The sequence below is a fragment of the Hakea prostrata genome, unplaced genomic scaffold, assembly GCF_041222555.1.
Source record: "Hakea prostrata isolate BN-2017 unplaced genomic scaffold, UWA_Hpros_2 contig_59, whole genome shotgun sequence".
Taxonomy (NCBI): Eukaryota; Viridiplantae; Streptophyta; class Magnoliopsida; order Proteales; family Proteaceae; genus Hakea; species Hakea prostrata.
Window position 1 is genome coordinate 116,297 of NW_028291178.1, and position 14,194 is coordinate 130,490.

General features: G+C 39.4%; 1 protein-coding gene across 1 annotated transcript in view; it reads right to left on the reverse strand.

The window, feature by feature from the left end:
* Positions 1-13,754, reverse strand: part of LOC148999049 (4-diphosphocytidyl-2-C-methyl-D-erythritol kinase, chloroplastic-like) — a 30,033-nt gene extending 16,279 nt beyond the window's left edge. Inside the window, exons 1-9 of the mRNA XM_089141505.1 lie at positions 13,532-13,754; positions 13,326-13,421; positions 13,165-13,233; positions 12,864-12,968; positions 12,702-12,758; positions 12,380-12,580; positions 10,509-10,601; positions 10,316-10,415; positions 10,108-10,207 (exon numbers count right to left, since the gene is read on the reverse strand). Coding sequence (XP_088997631.1) covers positions 10,108-10,207; positions 10,316-10,415; positions 10,509-10,601; positions 12,380-12,580; positions 12,702-12,758; positions 12,864-12,968; positions 13,165-13,233; positions 13,326-13,421; positions 13,532-13,717 — 1,007 coding nt within the window. The 5' untranslated portion in view covers positions 13,718-13,754. The remainder of the gene's footprint in view (positions 1-10,107; positions 10,208-10,315; positions 10,416-10,508; positions 10,602-12,379; positions 12,581-12,701; positions 12,759-12,863; positions 12,969-13,164; positions 13,234-13,325; positions 13,422-13,531) is intronic.
* Positions 13,755-14,194: the final 440 nt, after the last annotated feature.

Consider the following 14,194-nt stretch of genomic DNA (forward strand, 5'->3'; position numbering starts at 1 on the left):
AAACATCATCAGAGCTGGTTCTGTGCCTTACAGAAATGGATGGAAGACTCGAGCAGGTGTTGTGACAGGTCCCTGCAACTGAACAACCCGTGAGAGCACTTTCCACTCCTGCAATCCTTGAGTCCTCATCTTCCCAGTCCTTTGGCATGATTCAGATGAGAACGCATAGCATTTTCCTAGGTTTGATGGAACCAACCCTGATGGGTGGTTATTCAAGGCTGAATGCTTCTTTGAATACCATTCCACCCATGACGATCAGAAAATATTGCTGTCCTTTCACATGGAAGGAGCAGTCCTTCATTCATTTAGGTGGATGCAGAACGCTGGGCAATTGCAAATGTGGGCAGCCTTCACCCGAACATTAGGAGTTCATTTTGGACCCTCGCCCTTCGATGACCCATAAGCTGCACTCGCCAAGTTGGTCCAGATGAGTTCTCACATGAAGTACCAAACTCAATTCGAGGAGCTGGCCAATTGAGTTATAGGGCTACCCACAGTGTTCCTAATAAGCTGCTTCACATTCAGCCTCAAACCAGAAATCTGCCACAAGGTGTTGGCATTTCGTCCTTAGGACATGGCAGGTGTGGTAGGTACGGCAAGATTATAGGAGAGTAAATTGCAAGAAGGAAGACAGGATCCTATACAAGATGTGCCGATTTCCAGCTGCCCACCATTGCTGCCCATGCCGGTGACCAAACCATTGGTTTCCACCACCTTTATTCTTGTCTCTTTGCTTGAGTAATAAGAAGGCTGAGGACGTTGCAATTGAGATCTAAACATCTAGGCTGAAAAGCCTTACTGTCAAGAGCTATATCCACCTATACGCAGACTCTATTCTCTTGTTAGAGGCCTGTTGCTACTCCTTCAACTGAACCAGGTGTGTAACTTGAAATTTAGTTGGTTTGAATCCCCATTTATCCCCTACATCTCACAGACCCTGCTGGTTTACAAGCCTCTCAGTCCATCCCGTGTTCCCATTCACAGTCTCATCCATCCATCACTTCGTTCCACCATCCAACGCAAACTTTCTATTTTTTATCCTTTCCCATATCTGAGAATCAAGCCCTAATAGTCAAAATTTGTAAGCATGGCATCCTCTCACTCGGACTACATTCAATCAAGTTTGACAGCCATCTACTGGACAGTTTGCACTACAGCCCAAAAGTTTCTATTTTAGTGACTGGCCATATTTCTCAATCCAACTGTTGGATTTATTCAAAGCTTACTACAGTTGCTTGCTACCAAACAAGTTTCACTTTAACTCAGGTTGACCATATTTCTGAGAACTAGTTTGTTTTAGATCCTAACCTTTTGCATGCTTCAGATCCTTAATCTTAGTGATAGGACCCTTCCTAACCCCCCCCCCCCCCCCATTGATTCTTTACTTCTAACAAACTAATAGGAATTATCACTAGCAAGCTACTGAACTCAGAAACATATAACAGCAGGATAATATTGAACTAACAGTCATCTTCATTAAGCAACACTGATCGGACATAACTCCTGAATACAAACTGTAATTCTACTAACTGATAAGGACTGCTGAGATTAATAAAAACCAAATAAAACTCAGATAAACCAGAAGCAACACTATGGCTAGGCCATTCCCTGAGAGGTCCTCCCTCTCCCACAAGCACAGCTTGCTATTGTTTTTCTCCTCTCCCCTCTCTTCCCCTCCAAATAAAACTCAGATAAACCAGAAGCAACACTATGGCTAGGCCATTCCCCGAGAGGTCCTCCCTCTCCCACAAGCACAGCTTGCTATTGTTTTTCTCCTCTCCCCTCTCTTCCCCTCCTCCCTTCCCTTACATAGCCCCTTCTATTCTAACCAACTCTTACGCATAACAAACTCCTACACATTCACTCAATCAATTCTTGCCACCTAGGCTGTCTCTTCAGCTCCTCTGTTCACAGCAGGGTGTTTGCTGCTGTCCATTGGGAGGCTGCCATCTGTATTCTTTATATTTAGATCCCCTGTAACAGCAGTAGGTAATGTTGCATACTCCCTCTTATCCCTTCGCTTGTATACCTTGGTTATTAGGGGCTTATCACTTAGCTTTACATTATATGCTGAATGAACCATCCATACATCTAGCTAGTAAGGGTAATAATGGTCCCCATAATGCGACAAGATTCATTCAAGAGGTCAATATTGCTGGCCCATACCACCACCTGAGAAGGAAGGTGATACGCTAGATTCTACAGACATCACTATGTATGAGGAGCAATGGGCAGCCATCATCATATGGATCTGGATCATATGGCATGGGGAGCACCAAGTTCAATGATAGTCACTACATTGAATCATCAGTTTGGGCAAGTTGGCTCTTCATCATTACCACCCCTTGTCTCTGAGTATGAGGGTCAGTCATGCATCAGATCAGGTATTATGGATAGCATCTTCAGCTCCCAGCCCCCCAGCCAAACATTTGGCTCCAGTCCCACATCTAACCATCCAGTAGAAGTGGCTCTTGCTCGAGCTCTACATGTTTCTAAGACATCTAGGTTAGGACATCTTGAGTATATTGCCATTTGAATCCAAAAGGCTATTGTGGAGAACTTTGAGCATTTCTTCTTGATGTAACCCAGGTTTTAGGTTTAGCCTCAAGGATTTTCAAAATAGGAACCACCAAACAATTAGATTCTCTTGATGCTTTGGCTAAGGCTTTTAAGGCCTATACGGCTACTGGGTATGGTAATTCAGACCTGAATATTATTAGAATTCAAAATTCAAACTTGAATTTCAAATCATAATGTGACTAGGATCCGGTTAGGACTAGGGTTTGGGGAATCGAATTGCTGTTTCATAGTCCAGATCTGTGATTGACACTGTTTTGCAATTCAGAAGTTAATTTCAGAAGGTAGGGACTGGTTTTTTTAGGTATTGATGATATTTCTGGAATTCTGCAAAATTCTGCAACTTTCTTGGAGAAGACTAAGTGCAGAAAATTTCAAAATTCACGAAAGAAGGCTGGTTTGAGAAAACAAAGATTAGATCTTGGTTTTATAGGGTTTTCCAACTCTTAACTTCTTACTTTAACTCACATTGACTCCTTCTATATTATGGTACCTACAGCTCAAATTTGGTTGTTCTCTAGCGTGACATGCTAAGATCACCATCAAAAAGGTGAGATAATGGGGGTTGAATAGGTCAGAATTGAGTCCTATCTGGTTAGGATCTGAAAACGTGGTAAGGAGCAGAAAGGGAATGGTGTCTGCGGGGCTAGGGCAAGAGGGGAAAGGGTTAGGGAAGGCTGCGGACAAGACAGAGAGGGCTGGGATGGAGTGGGGACGCTTCTCTGACTAACCTGAATGCTTGAAGATGATTGATTAAATGAATTAATGCTGCTGGAATGCTTTGAAGAAGATGGAACTTGCTGCTGGAGTTTCTAAACCTGAGAATTACTCTCCACCCCAGGTAGTAAGGGTTTCCTTCCCCATGGCCCAAGCCTCTGTTTTAGCTCAAATCAACCAATCTATTTTATTCAGAATTAAAGAGGCTATTTATAGCCTAAGTACAAGACCCTTTGACTCAATTTGGGATTCCTTAACCGATAAGGATCCCACTGTTGAACTAACTCTAGAACTTGAGTCTAACTAATAAGGAATTGGACTCAGGGTGGGTTCCTTTATAGTTTAGGATAGCACCACTGTACATGGACTCTTAACTTTTTTAAATCACTTGCTGATTTAAACAAACAGGGACTCAACTAACTGACTTGGACCAAGTCAAACTCAGTTAACTAAATATTACTCAATACAGAAACTCTTCATAACTCACAATTGACTTATCAAAATTTTTAAAAAAAGAAAAAACAACAAAAAAACCCTAACCCTAGGATCATGGGGAGTTAAATAAGACCCATATCGAGCCCCAAGTGCGGCTTGGAAAATGACCAAAATGCCTCTAGGGTATTTGGCCAGCTTTGAATGCTTTGTTGGGTCTGATTTTTTGGGTCCAATTCCAGGGGAGCCCAACCTAGGATACATCAGCACTTCCCTTCTTTAAATCATTCATCGACTGATGAACTACGCTTGTCATGTGCTTTTGGGTCAACTCTCTGGAGGGCTTTCAAGTGGACTCGACCTCTCATCTTGCAGTGAGGAGGAAGTAACAGATGCGTGACTGCTTGCACCTTTACTTGACAATACTTTGGTGGACTTGGCCTTGTAATGTAGTCTTCAATCCTAGGGGCCCAAGTGTTGGGGGCCCTAGGAGGAAGGATGGAGTCGGTGGTCATCCCTTTGGAGCCCTTTTCTGTCTACACTTTGATCATCACTGTTGCTATTGCCCGTAATAGGTTTATACTATTTCCTTCAAGAAGGAGACTCAAGGGAGGTCATACTTCCCCAGGGATGGGTGCTGGAAGGAATTTGATATCTATGGGTAACAATGCTCTTCCTGAACTGTAAAGAACCCCTGGAGGAATGGGTGCCTCAGCTCTTTCCTTAGTTGCTATGACCTTGTCAGGATCTTTTGTTACCTTCTGCTTCTTGATCTTTGCTGGTAGATTCAAGGGTAATACTATAATCTTCTGACCTTTGTGCCTAAATTTACAATTGTTTTCCCTCCCCATGATGGTTACATCGTTATCATACAACCAGGGCCTCCCTAAAGTAATATCAATCAATCCCATAGGTACTACATCACACCATATCTCCTCTAAGTGAGAATGGAACTTGATGGGACCTAGACACCTATGAGTGACTTCTAATTTCTCACTGTTTACAAAGGAAACTTTATGGGATAGGGATGCCTCTCACTTTTAATCAGCCCTCTTTACAAATTCTCCTCACACCACATTTAAGTTACTACCACTGTCAACAGTTGCCAAAGCTTTGTGCGCACCAGATTGGACTCTACTGTAAAAGGGGCAACTCCTCCTCCAATCCTCTTCTCCTTCTAGCTCTGCTAAAAGGATATTACAGTTGACATTGAGGGAGGGGCTGCAATAGAAGTCTTCCATGGTGCAGTCTGCTGCTGGTTCTTGTAGCTCTGATACCATTGATGTAAACCCACGTTTTAGGGTTAGCTTTCAAGATCTTCAAAATAGGAACCAACACACAATTAGGTTCTCTTGATGCTTTGGCTAAGGGTTTTAAGGCCTATATGGCTCCTGGGTATGGTAATTCAGACCTGGATATTATTAGAATTCAAAATTTTAACTTGAATTTCAAATCCTAATGTGACTAGGATTTGGTTAGGACCAGGGTTTGGGGAATCGAATTGTTGTCTCGTAATCCAGATCTATGGTTGACACTATTTGGCAATTCAGAAGTTAATTTTAGAAGGTCAGAAGTTAATTTTAGAAGGTAGGGACTGGTTTTAGGTATTTATGAAATTTCTGGAATTCTGCAAAATTCTGCAACTTTCTTAGAGAAGATGAAGTACAGAAAATTTCAAAACTCAAGAAAGAAGGCTGGTTTGGGAAACAGAGATTAGATCTTGGTTCTATAGGGTTTTGCGACTCTAATGGAGGTTGACTGGGTAAGAATTGAGTAAAGAATGGGGAGTCCTATCTGGGTTAGGATCTGAAAACGTAGGAAGAAGAAGGAGAAAGGGAATGGAATTTGCGGGGATAGGGCAAGAGCAGGAAGCATTAGGGATGGTTGGGGACAAGACAAGGAGGGCTGGGATGGAGTGGTGATTCTTCTCTGTGTTGGTATTTGAAGAAACTATTGCTCAAAAGGTATATTCATTCATAGGCCCCAATGGGGTATTTATAGCTACAATCTGAGTAAATTCTACTCTGAGTAGGATAAGGAAATACAAAGCAAATAGAATAAAAAAAAAAACCAATCCTAGATATTAGGAAACCTAATCTAATACAAAATATGAAACCAATATAAAGAATACAAGAAAACTAAAGATATAACTAAAAGAGGAGTACTCCAATTAGGAAACCTCAATCATACTTCCAACACTCCCCCTCAAGTTGAGGCATGGATATCACACATGCCCAACTTGGCTAAAATAGTATACAACATCTGCAACTTGATCTTCAAACTTCATTAATAGCTTATAGATTATGTTTGCCTTATAGACTTCCACTTGCTTTGTCCTCATCTCAACCGCAACTTTAGGTCTCCAAGAAAGAATGCCCACGAAAAAAGGTAGAATCTTCAAATGTTGAGAAGACCAAATTTCTACACAACTCTAAGGAAAAATATATTTTTTGGGTAACAACTGCTAGGGTATAGTAGGAAAAGTGAAACTTTAGATTTGTAGCAATGTTAGATCTCTAAAGGGAAAAGTTGTCAAAATAAGTGGCAATCTTCAAAGGTAATAGAGATCAAGTTCTACAAAGGTCAAACGCCAAATCTTCAGCAAGGTTAGATCTCCAAAGGGAAGATGTCAAGGTAAGGGGCAGATCTCCAGGGGTAACAGAGATCAGGTTCTGCACAGGTCAAAAAAGTCAAATCTATAGCAATGTTAGATCTCCAAAGTGGAAGATTGCCAAGGTAAGGGACAAATTTTCAAAGGAATAGAGATCAAATTTTTCACAAAGAAGTCTGAAAATGACAGAGATCAAATTCTACACAAGAAAGTCTGAAAGAAAGGCATTCAAACAATGACTTGAAAAATGTATACAATGCTCTTAAAGTAAACATTGAATTGTATACATCTTCAATCTCCCACTCACGTGTAGCTTTACACGTGGGTAAAAACAATGACGAAGGACAAAATTTGAAAGGTCCAACTAACACTTTCTCTCTCTCTCTTTATTTTTTCTTCTTTTTTTTCCGATGAAATTTTTTAAATTTACGAAAGAGACATTTGGATATATGAGAAACACGAAAGGACCCCTGAATATATGAAAATTCACAAAAGGACCCCTAGAAATATTGAAAATCACAAGTAGCCCCCTAGAAATATGGGAATTCTCATTAGACCCCTGTAAATATGGAAATATACATAAAGACCCCTGTAATATGAAAAATCACATATAAGCCCCTGGATTTATGCAAGTTCACAAAAAAAAGACCCTTGGATTTATATGAATTTTCAAAAGAGAACCTGAAATTTATTTTTATTTTTTTTGGGTTGTGGGCTAGAAGGCAGAAAACAGAATTTAATTGGCTAATGTGCTATTGCAGCTTAGATGAAGGGCTTATAAGGCAAAAAAGCAGAAATTAACATCGGCCATATGGGTTGGGTAAAAAATATGGGTTTATTGGATGAGAGATTGCAGCATTTAGAAGAAGAAAAAAAACCAGAAAAGAGGTGGAAGGATGAGTTGCAGGTCTGGGCAATGCTGCTGGAATGGTGCGATGGCTGCTGGAATGGCTAAACGATGGCTAAAGAAGGAAGAATGGTGATGGGTGTCAAGTGTGATGGTTGAAAAAAAGTTGCAGGAGGTTAGGTGATAGGATTGCAGGTTAGGCAATAGGTTGGAGATGGTGATTGCAGGTTAGGGGATAGGATTGTGGAGGCACAGCAAGAGAAAGAGAGAGATCAAGAGATGCAGCGGTGGTTGTGGAGACACATTGGCGATGATGCAGAATTGATTTTTTGAATTTCTTTCTCGGGCGAATCTAGTGTCGGTGGTTTAGAGGAGAACTAAAAAACCAAACCGTAAAAACCCAAACCTGCTGTACACGAGAGGTGATGTGGAAGCATGGTAGAAGAAGAAGAGGAGATGCAGGTTTTTTTTCTTTTTGGGTCGAAAAGGAGAGGCGATGGGGTTTTTTGTGGTTGAAAAGGAGAAGCGATGGGTGCAAAATTGCAGGTTTTCGATGATGATTGCCACGATGGGCTTCGATGGTGATGGCGGTGATTGCAGCGATGGTGGTGTAGCAGAGACAAAGAGGTAGCGACAGCGGCAACGTGAGGGAAAAGAGAGAGACTTGATTCTTTAGTTCCCTCTTTCTTCCCTATACAAAATTAGGCTCTGATACCATGTTGGTATTTGAAGAAACTATTGCTCAAAAGGTATATTCATTCATAGGCCCCAATGGGGTATTTATCCTTACAATCTAAGTAAATCCTACTCTAAGTAGGATAAGGAAATAAAAGCAAATAGAATAGAAAAACCAATCCTAGACATTAGGAAACCTAGTCTAACACAAAATATGAAACCAATATAAAGAACATAAGAAAACTAAATATATAACTAAAAGAGGAGTCTACTCCAATTAGGAAACCTCAATCATACTTCCAACACTCTGACTTACCTAAATGCTTGAAGATGCTTGATTACTTGAATTAATGCTGCTGGAGTTTCTAAACCTGAGAATTACTCTCCATCCCAAGTCGTAAGCGTTTCTTTCCCCATGGCCCAAACCTCTGTTTAACTCAAATCAACCAATCTACTTTATTCAGAATTAAATAAGCTGTTTATACCCTAAGTTCAAGACCCTTTGACTCAATTTGGGATTCCTTAACTGATAAGGATCCCACTGTTGAACTAACTCTTGAACTTGGACTCTTAACTAATAAGGAATTGGACTCAGGGTGGGTTTCCTTTATAGTTTAGGATACCACCACCTTACATGGACTCTTAACTTATTAAAACATTTGTTGATTTAAACAAATAGGGACTCGACTTGGACCAAGTCAAACTCAGCTAACTAAATACTACTCAATACTGAAACTTTTAATAACTCACAATTGACTCATCTCAAAATAAAAAATTTAAAAAAAAAAATTAGATCCCAGACCCTGGGATTGTGGGGAGTAAAATAAGACCCATATTGAGCCCACAAGTGGGGCTTAAAAAATGACCAAAATACCCCTGGGGTATTTGGCCAGCTTTGAAGGCCTTCTTGGGGCTGGTTTTTGGGCCCAATTTTAGGGAAGCCCAACCCACGTACATCACTTCTGCTACATTACAACATGGCCAACTTTGATTCAGTTGGAGGAAAACCTAGTCCAGCATCAAAAGCATTCTAGTGGTTTTGATCCACCTCGACACTTGTTCCAATACTGGTGACTCATTTGTTGCTTGCAGTGTTCTCTCTTAATGATCACTGTAACTAAAATAGATCTATAAACCAGGAACTCAAAGAAGAACGGGTGGGCAAGATCTGCATTAGAAAGACGTAGCCTCTCCCTACATTACTTATCAATAGAGAATGAAAACAAAGCTCAGGGAACTAACCTTCCCAAGCTGATTATAATATAAAAGGAAAGAGGATAAACTAAACTAAGGAAACTAGAACAAGCCTAAGGAAGATAGAACAGAGATTCTAACTAAAAGGACAAAGATGCATATGAATGAATAATATGTGTCCCACAATATCTGTGTCATGTACCCAGCTAGAAACTGTGGTACAATTGTTAATAGTGATTCATATGTCACACTTAGCTCTTTGCAACAAATAATGTTTAATGTATGATTTATTTAATGGCTCAGAATTTCATTCTCATTCCTAATGATTATTTAGGTTTCTTTTACTTGAATTATATGAGTTCTAGCACTAAAGATTGTATGAGAGGTCCTATCATTGTATATTTACAGCATAGACTACCAACCATAGGTCCACAGTCAAAACTACAATATTGAATTAATTATTCTTTAAACTTAAGTCTCCATTATGTTTGTAGAGCCTAAAATAGGTTGTCTGGGAGACCTTCATGGCCTACTTAGCATATGGCAACCAAAACTGGGGGCCTGAAAAACAATATAGCAACTAAGTCAAGTTTTCATACCTCAGCCAACACATTTGGGCCTGACTCATAACTCAAATTTTGCTGAAAAGAATGACATTAATATACCACTTATTGAAATTGGAAGCTTTGAATATTATCCAAAAACCCGCAAATCTGCTGAAAATAGCACACTGGATTTGAAATTTTACCTTCAAGACTGCATCATTATATCACTAGAATATGCATGCATTTCTTAAGTGAATACTGATCTACAATGCACAGCATATAACAAATCCCAGACACCACACCAACCCTTAAGCAGATGTGGCAGTTCAGCCAACAAGTCTAGTGAAATTGTTGCAAAGAAAATAAGTGGGCACAGAACAATCACGATGAAGTCATTAACTAAGAAAGAATTATCAATTTAAAAATTTTTAAATCTATTAATTAATAATACATGTTCATTTATATATCATGGATGTCTAAGTCACTAAAAACATGAAGTAGTAAATCACCTTCCTGACATGAAAACAGCATCATACTGCCCACGACCGGCTGCAAGGATACGTTGTTTCAGCTTTTTAAGGGATGGAAGCACTTCAAAGGCAGGCAGCTCTGTAGAGTAGATACCAACATAGAACCAATTAATTTTTGAAACTCATCAGCAGAGGAGGAAATATCAGGGGAAAAAGCATGATTACAACTTCCCAGAAGTACTCATACCTAGATCATTGACGCAAATATCTTGAGATATCCCCTTCTCTGAGATCTTCTCCAGCAAAACTAATGGGTCAACCTTGCTCGTTTGATCAATCCGAAGGCGCTACACAAATCAAATCTCAACTTGTAAAGATGGCACAGAACTAAAATAACAAAAAATGCGTTAACTTATTTGCTGAGTTTAAATTTGCAGTGCCTTGTAAACTTCGGCTGTGGAGCATGCTGCTTGTGGCTTAACAAGAACCATTGGCATGTCCAAGGGTATGAGGGAAGGAAAATCTTGAACCACCTGGCAAAACGGATACATATATCATTGTAACATACAGATGCATAAAAAAAATTACAAGGATTTCTTATCATGTTTAACTTTTAACAACCAAAGGTTCTAAGTAAATGATTCTCAATTATCCTTTGCTCCCAGCAATGATTCATAACATGTTTAGTAATGACAGGTAGCGGAGATGGTTCTGGATGTAGGTTTTCTGGTTAAGTTTAACCAAAAGTTCTGTAATATGTCTGGCAGCGACTTGTTCAGGTAGTCCTCCTTGGGTACTTTAACGGTTTTGGGGGAGGCTAGGGGACGCCGAAGAAACTCATGCCTATAGAAAAATATCAAGTCCCATCGAAGTGTTTTGGTTATTTAGCAAGAACTGATGTTTTCCTTTTTTTCCTTTGTTCGGTTTGGTATGTCCATCATATGCAAAATTCATTATTGTTTAATAGTGGTTACTACAGATCCAATTTTGTCAGATGGGTATCTCTGTCCTAGTACAAAGTCTACAATAGTTTTGTTTGGCCACAACCCAAAAGGGAAATTAGGATGAGAAAAGGAAAATGTGAATATTCATCATTTAAAACTATTTAATAAGTTAGAACAACCTTATGTAAATTGTGTACTCTGTTGGTGTTCCATCATAAGGAGAAAGATGGAAATTGTATCAGTTTTGGTGAAGTGTTGACTTCACATGAATCTAAAGGACCTTTGTGTCAGAATTTGGCAAAGACCAAAGCACAAAAAACATAGGTAATCAAGTTATCACTTCATCACCTAAGTATATGGTCAAACGGACCTGTGATAACAGAAATATGGCTGGAAACCACCTGATGGTCAATGAGATCAATGAGAGTTGACGAAAAGCCTTCCAATGGCGTCACAGTATCAACCATTAGACTGTGATGGCCAACCAGATAAAGTCATATCCTTAGACCTAAACTTTTAATTAACAATGGTCCATGATGGCCAGCAAAATCTCTTTAACTGTAGAATACGAAACATAGAAACTCTAGATAAAAATCATGATACTTTAACTTGACAAGAAAAAGACTGTAGTTCTTTTTATTCTATAGTAGTTGGGAAATGAAATGCTGAACCCAGGGAATTTGATATATGTATATAATACTGAAACCAGAGAACAAATTCTCTGTTGCAAGCAGAGAAAACACAATTGTTCTAAGTATGGAACAAATATAAACTTTATGCCAAAATTGTTTCAGAGGTTTAATAGCTTTAACTATAACAACACAAATTCAAGTGAAGCTAGGTTGTAGACAAAGAAAGCATGACTAGCTCCCCCTCTCTCCCCTTATTCAGAAAAAGAAAACAAAAGTATGACAGCACTTGCTATGGTTTCCAAAAAAAAACGAAGAAAAAGAAGAAGGGGAGAGAGAGAATGGAGCCCTCGCTATTTGGAATAGTATATTCTCTCTTTTATCATACAAGAGAATGAAGTGTTTTTGGCAGAAAATTCTTCATAACAGACAGTTGTATCAATTATATATATACCAATTAAGATTCAAACAGAACACAAGAAGTCCTATCCAATGTTATCCCCAGACAAACTGAAAAACGATAATTCTCAGAGGTAATCAAAATATTTTACCAGCAGAGTGCCTGAATTGGCTGACCATGTAGGCCCCCACTTCTGGAATTAACTGTCAGCTACCTTGTTTAATCATGCATTTGAAACTTAAAAAGCGGACTACAACATTGTGCATTTATATCTGGTGCAACAGAGCATGTTAAGAAACTGAAGAGCAAACAATTTTCTACTAACAGATGGTTATTACCTCCCCTCTACCTGTACAATAGGCTGCTCCATGGGAGAAAAAGAAAGGGACATCTGACCCAATTTCACTTGACCATTCTTGGAGTTCCTTCTCAGTGGCAACACAACCACTCATCTGATTCGCTGCCCACAGTGCAGTTGCAGCATTGCTACTCCCACCACCTAGTCCAGCTCCCATGGGCACTCTTTTATCCAAGTGGATCTGCATAGTTTTGAAATGGTGAATAACTCAAAAAATAGCTAGTAACTTCACCTATATTAGAGAGTTATTGCCCAAGAGGATATTAAACAACTCATGTGAAACCACCATATGTTGCATTTACCCAAAAAAAGTTGTCACTACCAGTCTTTTTCCTGTACAGATTAAGGGCTTTAATGATCTGCAAGATAGTTGCCAGATGCATTAGCTACAAAAAGTAAGAGAATATAAAGGAGAGGAAGGACTAGGGAAAGGAATCATTTGCAGAGATTCAGTTATAACTTACCAAATTCCGATCATCAAGGGGGACTCCAGTCACATTTGTTGAAAGACGATCTTTTCCTTTTGCTGGGGATAATGAGAACTTAATTCTATCTCCTAGACTAATTACCTAGAGATGTAAAAAAGAAAAAGTTTGAAATTAGCCTGAAAAGAAAGGAGACGAGAATGGAGGAAGGACGAAACAAGAAGTCAAGTAAAACAAACTTGGAATCTAGTAAACCCTATATCTGCACCATATTTATGTAAATTATGTATTACAAGTCTCAAGCAAAGATTCTCAGTCACAAGAAAAGACAAGCCCTTACATGAAATAGGGATGCCAAATCATGATATCCATCTTCTCTCTTTCCCGTAATTCTCAAAAATACATTAATCTGAAACCGAAATATTACATGTTCAACTTAAGTATCAAAAAAGAAAATTAAGCTCAAAAAAAAAAAAAAAAAAAAAAAAAAAAAATAACTACCTTGCAAGGTGAAAAAAGAGAGAGCCTCGAAAGGCCAGTGATCTTGTCCACTTCATCTGCAAAACTGTTTATCCTTTCTTCAGGATCATACACTATCTAAAATCAGCCAAGCCCAAAAGAGTTATGTTAACAATTCGAATCAAAAGCAGAAGAGGACTCGGATTCAGGAAACTGCAACTCGTATCCAGACAGTTGGGGGAACATACCTCCAACTGTTTTCTGCTCGTTTCTGAGTCAGAAGCCTTGGACTTGACAGATGGTCTTCTCTGAAGTCCACCTAAGCTAAGGAATCCACGTTCCTGAAATGCGGGAAGACTGATTTTCCTTGTGAAAATACTGCTATTTCTTCCCTTAAGAGAAGGATGAGCACAAAGGAATTGGGTGGCAGCCATTGAGTGTTACTATCTCTTGCAGTTCATGAACATGAGTAATTTGTCTGACCGGAATTCCCCTGCGTTTCCCATTTTTATAGGCGAAATTTATATCATGGGTGTCCGTTGTCGTGACTCGTGGGCCTCGTGCGTTTTCTTTTCTTTCTTTTCTTTTTCTTTTTTTCATTTTTTTCATTTTCTTCTTTTCTTCTTTTCTTTCTTTTACTGAGTCAAAGGTGTTATGAGTCGTGTGACATTGACTAGGGGCTTACCGGTTCTCCGATTCGAGCTGGGATCCTCTGCTCCCGGGCAGTACCTAGGCCCTACTCTCGCCCTTTTCTCTCACAAGAGGGTGGGGCCCGCATAGTGTACAACCGGAGTTAAGTAGGCACAGCCGGGCCCACCCTCTTGTTAGGGTGGAAGGGAGACTAATATCAGGTCTATTTTCTTGTAAATATGTGACAAAGTGTCTTAGCATTACATCAAATGGTAAAAATT